General features: G+C 37.0%; 3 protein-coding genes across 3 annotated transcripts in view; 1 reads left to right on the plus strand and 2 right to left on the minus strand.

Annotated features, from left to right (window-relative positions):
- ALKBH1 (alkB homolog 1, histone H2A dioxygenase) overlaps window positions 1–1,212 on the minus strand; it is a 35,503-nt gene extending 34,291 nt beyond the window's left edge. Inside the window, exon 1 of the mRNA XM_044664964.1 lies at window positions 1,039–1,212. Coding sequence (XP_044520899.1) covers window positions 1,039–1,212 — 174 coding nt within the window. The remainder of the gene's footprint in view (window positions 1–1,038) is intronic.
- Window positions 1,213–1,271: 59 nt separating this feature from the next.
- LOC123237817 (SRA stem-loop interacting RNA binding protein) lies at window positions 1,272–7,402 on the plus strand. The gene is made up of 4 exons (XM_044664966.1): window positions 1,272–1,429; window positions 4,394–4,452; window positions 6,681–6,788; window positions 7,293–7,402. Exons 1-4 carry the CDS (start codon window positions 1,336–1,338, stop codon window positions 7,359–7,361), a joined length of 330 nt encoding a protein of 109 aa, XP_044520901.1. The 5' UTR covers window positions 1,272–1,335; the 3' UTR covers window positions 7,362–7,402.
- Window position 7,403: 1 nt separating this feature from the next.
- SNW1 (SNW domain containing 1) overlaps window positions 7,404–20,490 on the minus strand; it is a 30,964-nt gene continuing 17,877 nt past the window's right edge. Inside the window, exons 6-14 of the mRNA XM_044664965.1 lie at window positions 20,268–20,372; window positions 20,083–20,152; window positions 17,255–17,320; window positions 15,144–15,260; window positions 13,196–13,337; window positions 12,194–12,290; window positions 9,931–10,048; window positions 8,193–8,356; window positions 7,404–8,106 (exon numbers count right to left, since the gene is read on the minus strand). Coding sequence (XP_044520900.1) covers window positions 7,908–8,106; window positions 8,193–8,356; window positions 9,931–10,048; window positions 12,194–12,290; window positions 13,196–13,337; window positions 15,144–15,260; window positions 17,255–17,320; window positions 20,083–20,152; window positions 20,268–20,372 — 1,078 coding nt within the window. The 3' untranslated portion in view covers window positions 7,404–7,907. The remainder of the gene's footprint in view (window positions 8,107–8,192; window positions 8,357–9,930; window positions 10,049–12,193; window positions 12,291–13,195; window positions 13,338–15,143; window positions 15,261–17,254; window positions 17,321–20,082; window positions 20,153–20,267; window positions 20,373–20,490) is intronic.

Below are 20,490 nucleotides of genomic sequence, written 5' to 3' on the forward strand. Positions count from 1 at the left end.
ATACACTGTGGCACACTCAAATACCCAGGACAATCCTGAGGAACTTGAAAACAAATACTATCCACACCCAGAGAAAGAACTGTGGGAGCAGAAACGCAGAAGAAAAACATATGATAAATCATGTGGTTCAATGGGGATGTGATTGGGGATTTTGACTTTAAATGATCCCTCTATTGCAAATATGAAAAATAAGGAAATATGTTTTGAACAATGATACTTGTATAACCCAGTGGAAATGCTTGTCAGCTCAGGGAGGGGGGAGGGGAAGAACAAGAATCATATAACCATGGAAAAATATTTTTAATTAATTAAAAATTAAAAGATATGGGTTCAAATCCCAGTTCTTCCGCATATTTACATAATTTTGGGCAAGTGATTTCAACTTTCTTAAGTTGTCAAACTGGGTGACCTTTTGGGATTCCTTCCAGCCCTAAATCTGTCTTTTAAGAAGAGCCTCATTTGCCAGCAATTTGGCCAATGGGTAGTGGGTGAGTTTTAAAAAATTATTTTTGTTTTTTAAAACTTTATTTTCTGTCCGAAATTCTCTCCCTCCCTCCCCTTCCCAAACCACTGAGAAACGAGAGATAGAGAAGTGGTGAGCATTCATGGACAAAGCGACTCATTAACCCCAGGTGTGGACGTAGGCCTCATACTGATGAAAAAACGCATGTTCTGAAAGTAACCGAGTAATTCGTATAAATATTTTTTGAAGTACTGAACGCCTACGGCATCGGATGAAACTATGAAGCGCGTACTGTGTGCCCCGCGCTTTGCGACCCTGGAAGAAAAGACGGGCCCGAGATGAGAAGGCACGGATGGGTGGTGATCAGCACCGCAGATGGAGAGAAGATGCCCGTCAAGGAAGGAGAGCTCACGCTGGCCCCGGGCATGTTTCTGGGCACCAGTCCCTTATACGGGTGGGTGCGACGAACTGAAGGAGGCGGAAGGGCAGACGGGCCAGGAGCAAAAGTGAGAGGAAAAGCCGGCAAGATGAGGCCGGAGGAAAGGCTGCGCGCCCCGTTCCCCTGGTCACCGTACCTTGTGGGTACCGTGGCTGCAACCTGGTGCAGGAAGGGCTTGGGTGAAGTCGATCACTCCTCGCAGATCGGCGGTCCCAGGGCGGCACTGCCGGTAGAAACGGAAGAGTTTCCGAAAAGAATCCTCCCTGGGATCGGCGGCCAGAGCCGCCATTTTCCCCATCGTTCCCATCATTCTCCGAGGGGCCCCTGGCCCGGAAGGACATCGCCGACCCTACTTCCGGTACACTGACTTCCCTCACCTTGGCAAATTTAACGTGGATTGCAGAGGCTCCTCCGAGCTAAGACCATAGGAGCGATGGCGTCGGCAGTGGAATCGTCTTTGCGTTCGCCTGTGATGCGGCATATGGCCACAGTTTTTGTTAACCGTATTCCTTGGACTGCAGCCGCTAGTGAGTAGCTGGAAGAAAGGAAGGAACGGGAGGTTTGGTACCGGGGCTTCCTGGCTTTTCTGGGGAGTGAGCATGGGGATCTGATCCAGCCCTTCGAACCTTTGTCACTCACTAATGCTCGCTGACGTTTTCATGGCGCTTTTAAGTTTGTCAAGCGTCGTACAGACATCCCGTTTTAAGCTTAAATCACCGCCTCCCCCCCACCCCCGGAAGTAGGTGGTGTCGTCCTCCCTATTCTACAGATGGGGAAACTGAGGCGGGCAGGGTGACTGACTTGCCTTGGGATCACACAGCTAGCAAATTGCCCGAATTAGGATTTGAATTCAGAACTTTAGATCCAGTTCTTCGGTACCACCTAACGGCCTGCGACTGAAGAAGGCATCGCAAATGCAAAGAAAAACGAAGGGCATCTTACACAGGAGGGGAGCTTAAGTACTACTGGAAAGGCCTGAAGACAGAAATCGGGCCAGGGGAAACTACAAGCCAGCCTAAAGGTTAGGTGTGGAGGAAAGCGACTCGGGGCCATCAGTCCTCGGGGCCTAACCTAGCAGGATGAGGCTTGAGCGACTCCTAGCTTCATCCCTTCTCCCAACCAAACACCAGGAGGTGTTTACTGCCTCCATTCAGAGAGGATCTTAACTTTTAGCTATGTCATAGAACACTTAGCAGTCTGGAAGCTGGACAGACCCCTTGTCAAAATAACTTTAAAAAAATAATCCTAGGAAACACTACATTTTCACTAGTGGTTAGTGCAAATAAAGTTGTAAAAAAATTTTTGCCCCATCCAAGTTCAGGGATGCTCCCAGTCACATTAACCACTACTTAAGAACTGGTCCTTTAGACAGAGCCAAGGGCTCATCCCTACTCTGGATAAAAAAGTTTTTAAGTAAGAGACTTCCCAGATAAAGAAACAAGCCAGCTGAATAATAACAGCAATTACAATAATAATAGCCAACGTTTATATAATGCTAAGGGCCTTCCAGGTATTTCATTTGTTCCTCACAACAACCTGCCAGATTGGTACTAGGGATAAAGATCTCCATTGTACAGAGCTAGTAACTGTCTGAAGCCAGATTTGAACTCTTCCATCAGTCTTCTGACATCTTGGTACTCTCTCTACTGCCTCACAATTAAAAAAAGATATACATACACATATATATGCATATATACATACATATATACACACACACAATTATTTAAAATTTTTACTTTGTCATAAGGGCTCTGCAGACAGGGTTAATTGACTTGCCCAGGGTCACACAACTACAAAGTGTCTAAATCTAGATTTGAACCCAGGTTCTCCTGACTCCAGGCCTAGTGCTCTAATTACTCAACCATCTAGCAGCCTTTCACCCCCAATATAATCTTGACATGGCCAAGCTGGCAGAGGGTAGGAAGGAGTTGGGTTTTTTTTGGGAAGAACATTATAACCTAGTATGGTACAGTAATAAAAACAGATGCAGAATAGTGCTTTTTATTTTTAAATTCTGAACTTAACAGCAAAAAAAAAATGCATTTCCATGTATATGTAGCAGAAGAATAAATGAAGATCTTATATGAAATTGCAAGGGTGTTGGATTTGGAGAGGTTCTGGATTTGAATCCAGCCTTTGCCATGAAGCTTATGTAACCTTGGGCAAGTCCCTTTCAGGTCTGTGGGGGCCTCAATTTCATAACCTGCAAAATGAGGGGCTAAAAACTAGATGACCTCGGGTCTGGTTAAAATAGAAATTATGATCCTAAGGTTTTAAAAAGACCTGGGGTCTACACCAAGCTTTGGCCATTAAAAAAAGCCATAATGTTGAATATGTTACCCTTCTATTGACTTCAGCTAGTACATTCAGAAAATTAGGATATTAAGCTAATTAACATAGCCTGTAGATATTGTTTGGGATGGAGAGGACTATGAAGGAGATATTGGGGGAGGGAAATTGCACTTACTGGGCTTGGTCCCAGAGGCTTCAAAAAGCAGGACTGGTAGATGGGAATTAATATAAGTCAGGTTTCAGCTTTAAGGAAAAAAAAAAAAAGGACAAACCCCAAACCCAACTTTCTGATACTTAGAATTGATAGGAAGTGCTTCAATTGCTTAGTGAAGTAGTGAGTTTCTTTTCATTGGCAGCACTTGTATAATACATTATAAAAAAAGATCTTTTGGGATGAAAGTTAGATCAGATGACTTCTAACCTTCACAGAATATCAGCTGTAGGGGGCCTCAAAAGTCTGTCAGCAATTATTTAATAAGCACTTCCTTTGTGCCAGGTACCGTACTAAGTGCTGGGATCAGCTCTTATTAGCTCATTTGATCCTCACAACAACCCTGGGGAGTTAGGTGTTATGATTATTTCCATTTTACAGATGAGGAAACTGAGGTATGAGGCTTGCTGGGCAGAAGAGGAATATATTTGGAAATTAATAGGACTTATCTGATGAAGACCTTTCACATCTTGGTTGCCCTCCCCTGGATCTTTTAGTTTATCAATGTTCTTAAATCTGGTGCTCCTAACTCAATCTGATATTCTAGATATACCCTTAAATGGTACAGTCAGGTATTCCATGTAGAGGGAACAAGAACAAGAAGTAAAGAAAATTGGAGAGTGATACAGACTTTTCAAATAAAGTTGGAAAGGTAATTTGGGCTAAGAATCTGCAAGACTTTTGAATGTCAGGATTGAGTATACTTATTGGGAAGTTAATGACTGGTGCAAACTGGTAGCTTCTGTGCATAACTATACCTGCAGGTAATTTGCCACATAACGGAACCTAGCAACCTGTCCTCTACCTCCCACCCCCCTTGTCCCCACAAGGTCCAAGGCCTTTAAGGAAATAGCTTTTTGTCATTAAAAAAAATTGAAAATTGAAACCTGGGGCTAGATTATGGTTAAAAATGCTTTCCAGTTATAAAATTCTGTGATAAAAAAATCTAAAAATTAATAACTTGCCTATTTTCTTTTTCTTTCCACAGATGAGGTCAAGCAACACTTTAGTCAATTTGGTACTATACGAAAATGTTTCCTTCCATTTGTGAGTATCAACTATTTTGTTGATTCTTTACCAAAACAAATTGGATATCCAGAAACAATTAGATTCTAATGGTGTAAATCTATCAAAAGTCTGATATAAATCACAGATGATCATCCAAGAAACTTTAGTTACGTACGATAGCCGCAGAGCACAATCCTATGGTGTAATAGTGCTTCTTCTAGTGAAATTGTGAACCATTTAAAAAGTTGAAGATAAACAGTAGCATATTGGAATCAATTAAACATTCATTTACTACGGCTTGAGAGCCCCCAAATCAGGATGTAAGTTTATCATTCCCTTCAGGTTCCTGAAAGTCTGTTAGGTTACAGGGTCTGTGGCTTTTTTTAAAGGTTCAAGGTTTTACCTACATTGCCTTTCTAGGCCTCAGATATTCATTCTGTACTTTCAAGAAATATTAAATTCCTTTTATACTTTTTATTTATAGAATTCTAGATTTAGAATTGCAAGGAGTCTTAAGAAATTGAGAACAAAGTCATCATTTTACATATAAAGTTTAAGTTAACTTCCCTAGTCACCCAGCTTTTAAGTTTCTGAGGTGAGAATCAAACCCAGGGCTAGAAAGACTTAAGCCTGTCATTATCCACTACACTGCATTTATGGGAAATGTTGAATGCAGTACTTTATAGGCATGAAGCTGTGGTATTCCTGTCAGGTTATCACAAATTTTAGAAATCAACATAAGTATCCAGGGAATTTAGTTATTCCATGTTTAATAGCTTGAACTCTAATTTTAAAAACTTATTTTATCTCTGGAAAGGGCAAGTTTAATCTTATGGCATAAAAAGTTGCCTTTGAGGTACAGTACCTCTTTGCCACAGAATTGTCACCCTAGGAGACTTATTACTGCTCTATTGTAACTTTAAGTGTCTGTTGAACTACATTACACAATCTGAATATAAAGTTAAGATTATTTTGAGAGGGGCCTCTGGACTCTGCCATGCATGTCGTGATTAACCCTGTGCTAATCTCTAGAGATATAGAGAAAGGCAAAAGAAAAAAGTACCTTCTCTTGAAGAGCTCACCATCTAATGGAGGAAACAATATACAGCCTATGTACAAACAAATCTGTATGGCAGGGTTTGAAGACAAGTTGTCCTGTGTCTTCCACTCTTTCTAATCCAAGGTGATCCATCATATCGTGATTTACATGATCAAGAGAGCCCTCTCTTAACTATGAAGTGCTGGTGGTGAGGACTTTAAGTGCAAAAAGGCTAGCATTAACCAGGTGTGGAAAATAAATATGGGTTAAATAAGACTGTATTAATATATATATTTACTATAGATATCTACATAAACATAATAGCTACATGTCACTATATAAAATTCTGAAGAAGTTAAAAGCTTAGTCATTAAAAGTTACGAAGATGGAGGGAGGAGGCTAGAATTTATCTTTGTGATTAAGATTTACTTGTTAAATGTGGCTAGAGCTTAGAATCTTGAGAGCACAGAGAAAAAAGCTTATCAGATAGAGTAAGGGGTTGGCAACCTTTTTGGCCGTGAGAGCCATAAGCGCCCCTTTTTTTAAAATGTAATTTCGTGAGAGCCATAAATGCCCCTTTTTTTAAAATGTAATTTCGTGAGAGCCATACAGTGCTCACAGTGCGCGCTCCTGTAACAGTGCCTGAAAAAAAAAATGGACTTTATGGCTCCTGCAGAAAGAGCCATATGTTGCCGACCCGAGATAAAGTATTATACTAGAGATTATCTAACATCATCTGTGGAGTCTTTATTTACTAGCATAGAAGTCTAAAAGTTTCCTTTTGGTCTCTAGGCATATTTTAGATATAGTCATCCCTCACCAAATTCTGTCATAGGTTTTAAAAATATATATAATTCTGAATTGTGGAGTTTTCGCTATATGGCGGGATTTTGTGGATGAACATGTACACAATGGAAATGCAGTATGCCACTTTGCCAATGTGAGATTGTACAGGGTACACTGTTACTTGATGAAAGGCAACCAACAACAGCACTGGGTTCTGTATTCTAGGTGCTGATTGGCTCAATGTTTATAACAGTGTGGGATGGGTTTATAAACCTTAAAATATATATAATGCTGCTACTTCGCGGATTTTCACCTATCATAGGGGTCTCTCTGGAATGTAACTAACTCCTGCAGTAGGTGAGAGATCACTGTAGTCAGATTATATACCATGTTAAAAATTTAAACTCACAAATTAACTTTTTTCCTTATTTTTCCTTTAAAGGAAAAAGAAACAGGATTTCACAAAGGTTTTTGTTGGATTGGATTTTCTTCAGAAGAAGAACTTCAAAGGACATTACAGCAAGAACATCATTTCATTGATGGAGTCAAAGTAAGATCAGTTCTGTGTTGTCGTTAATGGTAATAACATTGAAATCAGTTGGATCTGTTACTTCTCTAGAAAATAATGGTAGCATGGAACCAACAGATACACTTAGGTTTAGTAAAGTCATAGAGCTGTTTTTCCACTGATTAAGCAGTATGGGTATGTGTATTCAACTGTTTCATTTGATAGGGACATATGCTCATACCACATAAACGTTTATGAAAATCTTTAAACAGTTTGTACACATAGTTTGTCCATGGGGAAACTACAGAGACTTCAGTTAGGAAAGCATTGAGGAAGACTGGATAATTCTGTTGCTGGATTACCTCATTTTAATCTAATGAACTTTATTACAGAGAAGCATAAGAATCATTCAGTGCTGTTGTTTTGCTTCTTGTATTTATGGGATCAGGCCCATGTAACATTCCCTCCCCTTTAAGGAATACTAGAGAAGTCATTTCAACTTTAATATGCTTTTCCTAGCTATGCTAATCTGAATCTTTTTTTCAGGTCCAAGTTCATCGTCAAAAAAAAAGACGCACTCAAGATATGAGGGAGCAGAAGAATTATCTGGATTAGTATAAATGTACTGATGAAATAAAAATCATTAAGCTTGGGAACATTTGTCTAAATGTTTTATTTAAAACAGTTGTACCACACAGAAGCTGACTCTCCCATTCCAAATTAAAATTAGAAACACACAACAGGGACAAACATTCAGAAAGCAACGGATAGCTCCACTGTGTGAAGACCTCCCCCAATTACTCTGCAAACTTTTATGTACAAGGTCAGGTCTACTATGAAATGTTAATCCCCCCAAACTAATGTCACTAAAGGTATAATAGTCTTAATTTGGTAATGCTGGGTAGTATGGAGCTTCTGTTGCTGCTAATGGGGTAGGGTGATTGAGAGTGGGAAGCAAAGGCCTTACACTGAGAATGTGGCCCACTCCCATTAAAAACTGACAAGTGTATTTTTCTTTTCCCCCAACCCCAGTAATAAAAAGTAATGGGATTTACAATCCCAGATTTGGTTTTCATCCTGACCATTTACATAGAATTCTCCAATGACCAGTGTCATCAGAGTTAAGGATAATAGTTCATTCTCAGAGAGAGGCTACCCTACTCACTCCTTCCTCCTCTTCTTGCCTTCATGTTCATGTTCCTTTGGGCGACTACTATCTGAGGGTCTTTTAGACCCTCCATGCTGTTTGGCTTCTTCCAAAAATTTGTCCAGACCGAAGGGATCTTCCTCAAATTGAACTGGTCCTTCTCGGCCTCTCTGCCTACGATCTGAGCCAGAGAACTCTTTGTCGGGAACAAATCTAGAACAGAATGAAATGGATCACAAGTTGTCATCATTTTTTAAAAACTATTTTAAACATTAGACCCAAATAGTGCCTCTTACTACCTGTTGGTCTTTATTCGGGCCTCTAGGTCATCACCATACATGTCTTTGTCCAGATTTTTACTGGGTCTGTAGATATTTTGGGCCATGTCTTTGCCACTTCTCCATGCTTGATCATAAACATTATAAATTTCATCTTCTCCACCAGCAAAACCACTGTCCATACCCTGTGAAAGAATGAATAAGATTCAATAAAAAACAAATCTGTATAACATCTAAAAAAGTTTAATTCAAAGATGTGCTTTCCTTGTGCAAATCTTTAGTTAAAAAGGCTTTGAGGAAAAGGAGTGCTCATGTGAATTCTATCAGGATCTTACAGTTGTGTATAAAATAAAACTATTTTACCTAAGGATAGTTTGTAAAATAAGGTTTGTTCACTTAAGTTTCATGCAGTTTCTAAATAAAATAGTATTTAAAAAGATGATAACAAAATCAGAACCTGGAAAGCAGATTATTTGTTACCAGTACAATGGAATGGTTAAGAAAAAGAGCTACAAGAGGGATGAATTAAGTACCAAAGTAACAGTGATTGGAATCCAAGGTTCGAATGTTGCCCATGACACTGTTAACCCTGTGTAAATCATTTAACCTCAGAGCTTACTTAGTTTCTCATTTGTAAAATAAAATTAGACTAAATTATGTCTGATACTACTTTTAAATCTATCATGCATGAGCCTATTTTGAAGTACAATAATTCTATGCCATATAACAAGGTCATTTCTCAATAGCTCCTAAAGTACTTTATTATGACACTGTACAACAAATCTTCATGTGACAAACCTTGAATTATCCAGAAAAGATTAAATTGCTACAGTGTATGTAAGGAAAGAGAACTGGATTTGGAGGCAGAGACTTAGAAGGTTTAGCCTTAAAACTATTACTATGACTGTGGACCATAGGCGTCTAAGTTGAAAAATGAATAGTGGTACGAAGTGATTTCTGAGGTTCATTCAGCTTTAAATCAATCCTCTAACTTAACAAATGGTTGGTATAAAAGGAAAGGAAGAAAGGAATCCATTTGAAACAAGATTTATCAAAAAGTTGAGTTTTTAAGTGTCAGTGGTTATTTAAGAAGCAAGTTTTAAGTCAGGAAAATTAACTAGAATATTATTAGAATATTATATGCCAAGTAAAAAGGATGTAGCAGGCTTCTTTGATTAGTCACACCTAATCATTTCACAAGAAAAATGAAGCTTAGAAAGATTAAATGTTAAGTTCATGGACATACATATTAAGTGTTAGAGACAGAATCTGAACATAGATAGAGCCCCCCCCAATAATTTCAGGTCTCAAATCCTTTCCAATGAACAAGATTGCCTCCTGATCTTGGGTCTACTTTGTCATAATTCTTAATAACCTAATTTGCATGTTAAAATGTGCTAAAGTAGCATTTTTTTGAGAAAATATAGTAGGAAATACCTTTATAGACTTTTGTTTTCATTTTAGAAACAAAAATTAGGGGCTAGTTCTTGAAAAAGTAATTAACTTCATTTTTACTCACTTATTCTAATCTCTAATATCTAAGTAAACCTAATTTACTTAGATAGTAAAAATCACTTATTAGGATTAGTCACCAATTAGTCACCTCCTGCCCACTGCAAGCCATATTCCAATTTGTGATGTCAACAGAACTCCTATGTCAATCTAATAAGCATGGTAAATATTCCATGTGTGTTTGTGTTAGTGTGTAAGGACATACTAGCCTGCTAAATTACCAAAACTTTTTTTTTAATTTAAATACCTTAGTCTGGTTGAATAGTCTCTGGTCATACTGAACTTCATTGGAAGTCCGAGGATTGGGCACACCAAGAGCAATGACTTCACTGATATCTCGATTCTCATTTCTTTGGAGTTTTGACCTGCATTAAAACATCACCAATTATACACTCAATTCCATAAACAAATTGACTTGCAGTTTAAGTACAATCAGTAATGAATGTGCATGTCTTGTGATATTACAGAATCAAGTTGGCAGCTCTTACAGCATTTCAGATACATGATCATTTGAGAAGGTAAGGCTTTTACAGTCTGGCCTTCTTGATAACTCAAAGGAATGCCAACAGAGTACTAGCAGTCTGAAATACAATTCTTTTATTACAAACAACCAGCCTATTGAAATGCTAGGACACAGTTGCTATGAAATGTATTTTATATTCTTATATTGGAGAACCAAGATTCGCTATAGGATCACTTGTGCAAATTTGGCTTGCCATTTGAACCTCTTAAAAGAAATCCAAATCACTTCTTTAATGTGGTCAAAGATATTAATTCTGCTCTTACCAGAAAGTTAAAGGAGAAAAAAAATACCTATCAAGGATTGGATTATTTAGTGTTGTTTTGGGTTTAGTGCTTAATGAAAACTGGGATATGTCACTATTTCATTAAAAGTTCAAATCTCAAAATGACTTCTAAAGGCAGTATTGCCATTCAACTTCAGAATTAAATACAGATTAAAAAAAATAAGGGTACAGTGACTTTTTGTGTGCTTACACTGGATCCCCAATGCCATTTTCAGAGTTCATGAAATTCAGCCTGTAGGAGGCTTTTTAACTAAGATATAAAACGTTCTCTTTCAAGTATAACCTATTCTGGAGCAGGTAGATGCCTCAGTGGGTTGAGAGCCAGTCCTGGAAACAGAAAGACCTGGGTTCAAAACTAGCCTAAAACACTTCCTAACTGTGTGACCCTGAGTAAGTCACTTAACCCCAGTTGCCTAACCCTTATTGCTCTTCTGCCTTGGAACCAATACTTGGTATCAATTCTAAGACTGAAGGTGAGGGTTTAAAAAAAACTAATAATAAAAAATGAAATGAAATGCTAGAATGTATTCCTTGCTCACCTCCATTTCCTAGGCTCTTGATCTTTCTTTAAAGGATCAAGAACTACCTACTACATGAAGCCTGATTTCCTCAAGTACCCTTTTCTCCCCAAGTAACTTGTAGGGAACTATTCTCTGTACATACAACTGAATCTATATGGTATATATTCCCATAATTTAGCTCAGTGCCTGGCACAAGAAGGCATTTGGTGGGATAGCCTTGAAAGTCATTTAAATTCTTTGAACCTCAATTTTCTTATCTGTAAGATGCAGAGACCACCACTTGTCCTTCCTTCTTTAATAGGGTTGCTGGAGAGATCAAATGAGATTATGTGAATGCTCTGAATATTTATAGCATTAGTGAAACACAAGATAGTGCCATTTATGTATATATAGTTCAAACCTCTATACTGCACCATGAGAAATGTTTCAAAATGATTGATTACATGAACTCAATGAGTGACTTTAAGGTCCTAGCAAATTTATCAGCGTTGCAAGGCAGAATCTGTCTACATTGTATAGAAAAAAAGAACTTTAAATGTGGGAAGCCAATAAGAGAATAGATAAAAATCTGAGACCCCTCTTTTGACACCTCTTATGATCCATACCTTTTCTTATTGGAAAAACATTATAGACTTATTGAAAAGCTTAGCAGACAAGCAACTACTGAGTTAAAAATTTCTCTCCTTGATAATTAAGAAGCCTGAACTCTAAAAAATATAGTCAAGGCTGGACACAGACAAAGTTAGAGATAAGACTGAAGCCAGACTATCTGACCAGGTGCAGACCTGTAAATCAAGGCAGAACGCAATTAGTAAACATCTCCATGAAATATATTTCTGCTCCCAGAATTAACTCCTACTAATTGGTGGTTGGAATTTGGCCCCTGTCCTTATACCTATATCTCTACTTTTTAGATTTTAATGGATTGTGTATGATTTTGTAACCCCTTCACAGCTGTGACTCTTTCTTTGTGTTCTTTGTTTGAAACCAGTATAAAATAAAGTCCAAATCCCATAGCGTTGGAGCAACATGGGCTAACCACTAGTCTGGTTGTTCTCATTTTCTTTTTCCTGTCTTAACAATCCGATGCCACAAAATGCCACTCAGAACCCCTACCTACCATATAGGGAGCTGGCTCTCTATATTTAAATTGTATCTTTTTCTTGGGTTCTTCCAGTCTTACCTCTTATCAGGAGCTGCTCTGGAAAGGTTCCTGTCATGCTGTCTTTCTTTGCGTCTGTCATGTCTTATTTCATCCCGTTCCCGAGCCTCTCCATCCTCTGTAGAGAACAGAAGTTGTTTCCTTATTACACTACCCAGTAACATGAAAAATATGGGGAACCTTTCTACTTTAGGCAAAAATTCTATTAGCCGCTGAGTTAATCCTGTTTCAGTTTGTTAATCATACTTGTACATCCAGATAAAAATTGAATTAGTTTAGTAGTATCTTTAAATGTTATTAAGAACAATGACATATCTCTCTAACGTTTAGGTGGGGAATAAGCATAATTTACTAATGAATTAGGTTAAACTTAACATTTTTGAGTCTAAAAAAGTGTTATTTTAGGAAAAATTTTTCACTTCATAATTGCCTTTAGTAAATTGCTGACAGGTTTAGCTCTATACTGAAATATTGTTGTGGAAATAGAAATATGTTATGAAGACTCAAAGGACAACGGTGGATATAAGAAGATTCTAGCATCTTTCCAAATGACCATCTGTGCTAAGGAAGTAGTATGAAGATTAGATATCATCAAGAAACTGTATAATGATAAAAGAAGGTGAGCTGGCCACCTAGAAAAGGGACAGATGGATAGCCCTAGTGCTCTACTAGTACTTATATGATTTTTAAAAAATCTAGGTAAGGGAATTTGGGGTGGATTATTTAAGGAAAAAGACTGTCATAAACTGCACATGATGAGAAGATATGAACTGGCTGCCATCTATACTGATGGAAGAAAGACCTGCACCTGCATGAATGTGATGACAAATCCTTAGGACACTGAAGAAATATAATAAAGACAAAAAGTTTCTTAAATAATGACTAAGAAAAGATGTGAAAACATAAACACAATCTGGGAATCTGCTAACTATTCTTACTCAGCATATCTCCTTTTGTTTATCACTAACTTCCTTTAGCCTAATCCTGCCATTCACCCTTCCCTTAAGTATGAGACTGACAAACCTTTTTCTACATGGGTCTTGATTCCAGCTCTCCTCTCCCGAGCTTTCTGGGCCATTTCTCGAAGCTTCTCTTCATGTTTCTCCTTTTCTTTTTGGGCCATCTTTCTCTCCACCTGAGCACGCATCTCTACTGCCTCACGAGCCTATCAGTCAAATTATATGTTGAACAGTTCAAATGACTACAGTTTACTGTTAATGAGAATAATACAAATACAGTTGGAGGTCATCTACTCCAACCTCCCACATTTTAAGTATGAAGACACTAAAGACTTCAGTAGTTATGTGACTTGCCCAACACCAGCTTGATGGTGCTGTGGATAGAGTCATCTTTGTGAAGACACAAATTCAAATCCTAATTTCAGACACTTAACTGGGTGACCTGAAGCTAATCACTTAATTTCAGCCTCAGTTTCTGCATTCCCAAAATGAAAGAATTTGACATGATAGTCTCTAAGTTCTTGTCAAACTAAATCTATGATTCTGTAAAATCTTGATCACTGATTCAAATGTCAGCATACTATTCATCATATTATACTGACCCTTAGGAAGATATCCTAACACAAAAGGAATCAGCAAACTTAGTTTTCTTTACATTAGTCTCTCAACCAAAAAACTCAGGAACATGACTCAACTTAACAAATTAATGTTACCCTTGTATTTTCACAAGAAGAATCTGAAAGCAAAATTCCATGAATCTAATATGTAATATATTTATGTGTGAAGGAACAATGTGACCACAATAAGAGAGTCTGGAAACTATATAACATCTTGAAAACTTTATATATTTCATAATTCTCACCTTATTTATTCAATATTCTTATGGGGATGTCCTTTTCTAAGTACTTTACATATGCTATGCTGCCTTCAAGTTAATAGCTGATGCCATTTAATTTCAATTTCTATGAAAATCAACTTTTCTATTCATTTGCTTTTTTTTAGTACTTGATGTAAGCATTACTGCCATGATTTTATGAATTACAAGGTTATGTAAAGTGAGGAAGGCCTGATTTGGCCAAAAGAGCAGAAAATTTAGTTCCAAGGACCTGGGTATGAGGATTAGTGTTGCTATTTAATAGCTGTGTGACCTTAGACAAGTCATTTCATTTCTGTGACCCTCATTTCTCATTTGTAAAATAGGGGGAAATAGTTATTTCCTTTTGGAATTTGAATTGGTAAGGATTTTTCCTCAATTTTTCTGGTACACGGAAACTAAAGCTTCCAAGTAGTAAAATGAATTACATTGTAAAAATCAAATTACCCACAACATGGTATGAGAGCCACCTTCCTTTTTAAAAAAAGTACTTGAAGAGCTGGGACAACAAGGTTAGCACAGTGGACAGAGCACAAGGCCTGGAGTCAGGAGGACCTAGCTGTGTGACCCTAAGCAAGTCACTTAACTCCCTACTGCATAGGGAGCCCTTTACTGCTCTTCTGCTTTAGGATGATGCTTAGTATCCAATCTAAGACAGAAAGTGAGGGTTTAAAAAAAAAGTACTTGAGGGAAATATGCAATGTAAAAAAATTCATCAAAAAACATAGGAGGCCAAAGATGAAAATAACAAGTCAAAGATAACATTTCTAATTCAAAACAAAGCTATGACTCTAAACCAAAAAAATTTAAAAGAACCAATCCAACCTTAGGAGCTTCTGCTATTTAAGCTTAGCAAAATGAGGGGAATAGGGGTTGGCAATTTTTCAAAGTAGAGTGTTAAATTTGTTATCTCAATTTCTTTTGCTATGCTGAGACAAAGTGAATAAGCATCACTCTGGAAAGCAGTAAGGAGAGAAACACAATGATGGTAGCCAACCAGTGCATGTGATATTTTGTAGGGTATTGTTGATTCCTGAATTGAATCACTAAGTAGTCAATGTTGTAAGTGAATTATTATTGGAGAAAATGAAAAATATCAGAGTCTCAGAAAAAAAAAACCATCAAGCTAGAAACGAACCTTTCTATCAGCAATGTAGAGAGCTTCAGCGAGTTTGGCAAAGTTTTCATTAATGTGAACTGTTTGCAGTCCTCTCCCATCAGCAGCCAGACGTTTGTCTAATGGAATAGTATAGCCCTGGTATGAAAGGAAAGCATTTAATCATTTGAAAGACATTTTTGTGCTCTTCAAACAAACTTAAGTTTCTTACCTTTCTGAGGGTGCAGTTCATTTCCCTAATTTTTTATAATACTATCTTAAATGGGTTTCTAACATTTTATATTTTAAACATCACTCTTTTCCCCAAATACCATCCATTTTGATGAGTTGATTTGGGGCACAGTGTTTGGTAAGCCCCATGTACCTTAGCCTAATCTCCCTAATCTTGGAAAGTATCTTGAATGCCTGGTATTAATATGAACTCTCATCCAAAGATGGAACGATCCACCATTATCAAGTAGTGCTTACCTGCAACCACTCAGGGGAGGCTGAGCCTAGAGGATCATGAACTGGGGAATTTTGACCTGGAGCTGGGCTAAGCCACTTGAAAGTCTACACTAAATCTGGTCCAAATATGGACAGTCCTGGGAGTGGAGGACCACCAGGCTGCTTGAAGAGAGACAAAACAACTCAGATTGGCACTAGAGCTAACCAAAGGTGATCAGTAGTGGGACTGAGTCTGCAAGTGATCTCTGTACTTCTAGCTTGGGTGAGATAGGGAGACTGAACTTAAAAAAAAAATCTATCATGTTAGATATCACATTCTTACAGTTATGATATCATGAATCCTGGCAAACCAAAAGTGGCCAAGGTTAACTAGATAGTTTTAAGATGTGGTGTTTTCAAATTGTTCTCATTTCAACAACATAAGGAATACAATTTAAATTTCATATAACATAGACTGGCTTTATTTTCCCAAATCCCAGGCTTCAAACTATTCAAAAGATATTAAATCAGGTTAAAGGTATCTATGTACTACAAAGGACAAAAATGACACATCTTTTTGGGTACACTGAGTGTCTGGATTTTTTCATGAGTTCCATTATTTGTTCATACTAATACATCCTAGACTTTGCTAAACAATTTATGCTCTCAATATCTTTACAAGTTGGCAGAGCTCCCAGGGGTTACAAGAAAGACTAAGAAATTTATCCCACGTTATTCTGTCATTGTTATTTTCCTAAATCAAATTTGGTTATTTTATTAAACTTTATAAGGTATAAAACATCCCTAATGTCCTTTGGCTGTGACGGAAAAATTGGGGCATAAAGCAAGTGATATCACTTATACTGAGAGATAGTTAGGTGGAGTTATTTTGAGTAACGACTTCTAAAAGAGGCGACTGTTTCATTTTGCTTTTTAATCAAAATTAAAAACCTATTTTCTCTCCCTTTCATCTCCCCACCCCCATGGTGAAAAAGAAGAAAAGTAACTCTTATAACAAGAAAATGTTTCTCTCCAACCTACGGGCACTGAGGATCCTTTATAGCTCAAGAAGCTTAAGAAAATCATGAAATCTGTTTTTAGGAAAATGATGATATAAAATAACATGAGATGAATTTCTTAGTCTTTCTTATGACCCCTGGGAGCTCTGCCAATTATAAGCTTCATTATTTGTTCATGTTAATATATCCTAGATTTTACTACAACAAATCTATGAGATATAAATTTGTTTTAGTAAAGTCTAGGATGTATTAGTATGAACAAATAATGAAGCTCATGAAAAAATCCAGAAACTCAATATACCCAAAGAAATATGCCACTCTGTCCTATGTAGTACATATATATATCTTTAGCTTGATTTAATTTCTTTTGGAGAAAAAAAAATGGATATATCTGATTCTTTGACACAAGCTTTTTTGGATATAATTCTTAGTAATCCTTTTCTGTATACTTTTACTCTCAAAATTTGGCTAATATATTCTATATGGTATTCATAGCCTGATGCCTTGACATTTCCATTACACTATTTTAAAAAAAGTCAAACTATAAATTATATGTTTCATTCTGAAAATAGATAGCCAAGTAAGTTCTTGAGGTTTAAACTAATGCTATTCAGGCTGAAACTCTTTCATGGAAGTTTCTCAGTAGGATATAATATTAAGAGACTGATTTCATGACAACTTAATTACCTTTGCATTTTTCCAGTTTGAAATACAAGGAGGAATTTTCCACTCTTGCTGCTCCTTCACAGTCATCTGAGATGGGAAAGTAAAAAAGTACAAGACATTTTTAGATTGAAAGCCCTGCTAAAAATCTCCATATGATTTCCTCCTCAAAGACAGTTTCACTTGTATAATATGTAAAAAGAAAAGAGTCAGACAAACATATATATCAGCTGTCTGACAATATATACAGTATTCCACACTCATATTACCCCATCTTTGTTATGAAGAAAGGCCATTATACAATTTTGCTTTTCACTAAGACCACAGATATCCTTTAGAATTATGTATCAAAAGGCTTGCTGAGTAGAAAATATTTGGAAATGAATGTGATATAAAAAAAGCATCAATGCATTAAAAAAAAACCCTTTACCCTCTGTCTTAGAATCAAGTCTAAGTATTGTTTCTAAGGCAGAAGAGCAAAGAGGGTGAGGCACCTGGGGTTAAGTGACCTGTCCAGAGTCACACCTAGGAAGTAGTTGAGGACAGATTTGAACCCAGGACCTCCTGGGTTCAGGCATGGTTCTCTATTCAATGAGCCATCAAAGCTGCCCCCATCAATACTTTTTTGAAAAGCAATTATAAGCCCTATTTTGGTAATCAAGGTATACCATGTTCTCACATGTATTCTTAAGAGAAATTTTTAAACTAACAACAAGCTGCCCCCACAAAAACAAAGAACCCAGAAAGATTTTTCAGCAGTTATAACTAGTATTTTTAAAAATGTTAGGTATCATAAAATTATCAGGTAGTAGAACATTATTTCTTTCAGATACAAACTCCTTTCAGGAGAGTTGATATAACATAAAACCTCTGATATCTGGAACTTGTAAGGATTTAATTCTTCTAGATAGCTTGATTATCAAGATAACTAAAGAGTCATTCCTTTTAAGGGACAAATTTTTGAAAATCTTAGCTGGAAATCATTCTAAAACATTTCACATATTGCCCCAATTTCTTAAACTAGAGAACACTGAACATAATGTTTTCTTGATGACTCATGGTTATAACCAGAATTTGTGGTCTGAGTACTATCATATAATAATGTGATGTCCTTAGGGTCTTTTGAGGTGTCATTAGAGAAGGCAGCATGAAAAACAACAACAGATTGAAAGTTGGATTTTAGTTCTGCCTCTGCCACTAAACAGCTTTATGGCCCTGGATAAGTCAATTTACTGCTATGGGCTCATCTGTAAAATGAAGAATTAGCATTAGATAACCACAGAAATCCACCTTTACTATGCCTGAGATCTATGATACAGTATTTAACACCTGAAAATATGCTTTTTTTAGAGTTTGAAAACCTGAATTTAAATCCCAGTTTTTATCTTTATTGCCCTTGTGTTGTGGTTATCCCGGTGGATTTTTTTATAACTGTGTTTTTAGGAAGACAAATAGCCTCTGAGAATATCTTTGGGATTAGTGAACATTAGCACATGGACAATGGGACACCAATTTTAGATGTTCTGAGATCTTACTAGCTATAGCTAATTGCTGATCTTGGTTTATGTTTCAAGTAAGTGATGTTCTCCTGGTGAGTGAGATAACACGATAAATGAAGAAATACTTGAATCACATGGATAATAGAATAGCTCAAAGATCAGAGATATGATGATTCATTTCTCAAAATATCCTTTTACATGTGTAATCATACCTTTCTCATTAATTAAAAGGAAGGTCAACAGTACCATTCCAACAGACCACCAGAAATCAACACAAGCTATTACCTGGGGATCTAGGCAAGTAGCACAAAAGACTTGGGTTGAAAAACATGGCAAAGGGGCAGCTGGGTAGCTCAGTGGATTGAAAGCCAGGCCTAGGGACAGGAGGTCCTAGGTTCAAATCTGGTCTCAGTTTCTTAGCTGTGTAACCCTGGGCAAGTCACTTAACCCCCATTGCCCAGCCTTACCGCTCTTATGCCTTGGAACCAATATACAGTATTGATTCTAAGAAGAAGGTAAGGATTAAAAAACAAAACAACAACAACAACAACAACAAAACCATGGCAAACACCCATGAATCAGCTTTGTCATTCATGACGTGAAAATAATTTAAGTAATTAAGACAAATGCAGTTGAACAAGAAGAACCAGCTACTATAGTGGTTCATCTGTTCCTAAGCTGCTGAAGGAGGGATTTGTGAGAACATTTTGCATCCAAGTTTCAGGGTCATTTGAGCTGAAGCTCTATATCTCTGCCCTATTTATGGTTCAGACAAACTGTAAAGGAGTGGCAGCCAGGCAGTTCAATGGATAGAGCCAGGCCTGGAGATGGGAAGCCCGAGTTAAATCTGAACTCAGATATGAATTAGCTGTGTGACCCTGGGCAAGTCATTTAACTCCCATTACCTAGCTATTACCACTCTTCTGCATCAGAACCAATACTGGTTCTAGGACAGAAGATAAAGGTTCAAAAACAAAAAAACTCTTAAGCTATATAAATTGAAATTCATAATCAAGGTTCAAAGTAAAAACTTACATACATCCTCATAAATACCTAGAAATGAAACTTTTTTTATTTTCTTTACAGATTTATTCTCTATTTAATCTTGAATAGGTAAAAAAGAAAAAAAACCCACATGGTGAAACATGATTGTGTAGGCACAAGTTAGTTAACAATTCACATTTATACGATGCTTTAAGATATGTAAAGCATTTTCCTCACAGCCAGCTATTAGTGAGGCAGATAGAGCAAGTATTATTCCCATTTACAGATGAAGAGAGAAACGAAATACCTCTTATCTTGAGGTACAGCCATAGGACAAGAATAAAGGACTTAAGATGTGATGATTCATACCTTTCGGCTAGGAGAATGCATGACAGGTGCAGGAGGAGAAGGAGGTCCACGAGGAATTTTCTTATTAATCCTAAGGGATGAAACAAAGTATAATCAGTGAATGATATTTCTCTCCCATAAATTCTCTTCCAGAATAGACAAAGAACAGATCTAATAGTTCACACTGTCAAAGTTAAAACACTTACTTGAATCTTGGAGGCTCCATTGGGTCTTTTTGCATTTCCACCATTCGAATAACTCTTTGCTTAGCTCCAGAATTGAAAGCCACTCCTTGCTGAGATGGTGTATACCTGAAGAATGCCATTGAAATTAAACATGTAACTTGTTAAATTTTGAATAGTGAAATAGACTTTAATGAAGTAATTTTTCATTTCCCTTATAGTTATTAGAGTACAAATTATACTAATA

Source organism: Gracilinanus agilis, chromosome 2 (assembly GCF_016433145.1).
Source record: "Gracilinanus agilis isolate LMUSP501 chromosome 2, AgileGrace, whole genome shotgun sequence".
Taxonomy (NCBI): Eukaryota; Metazoa; Chordata; class Mammalia; order Didelphimorphia; family Didelphidae; genus Gracilinanus; species Gracilinanus agilis.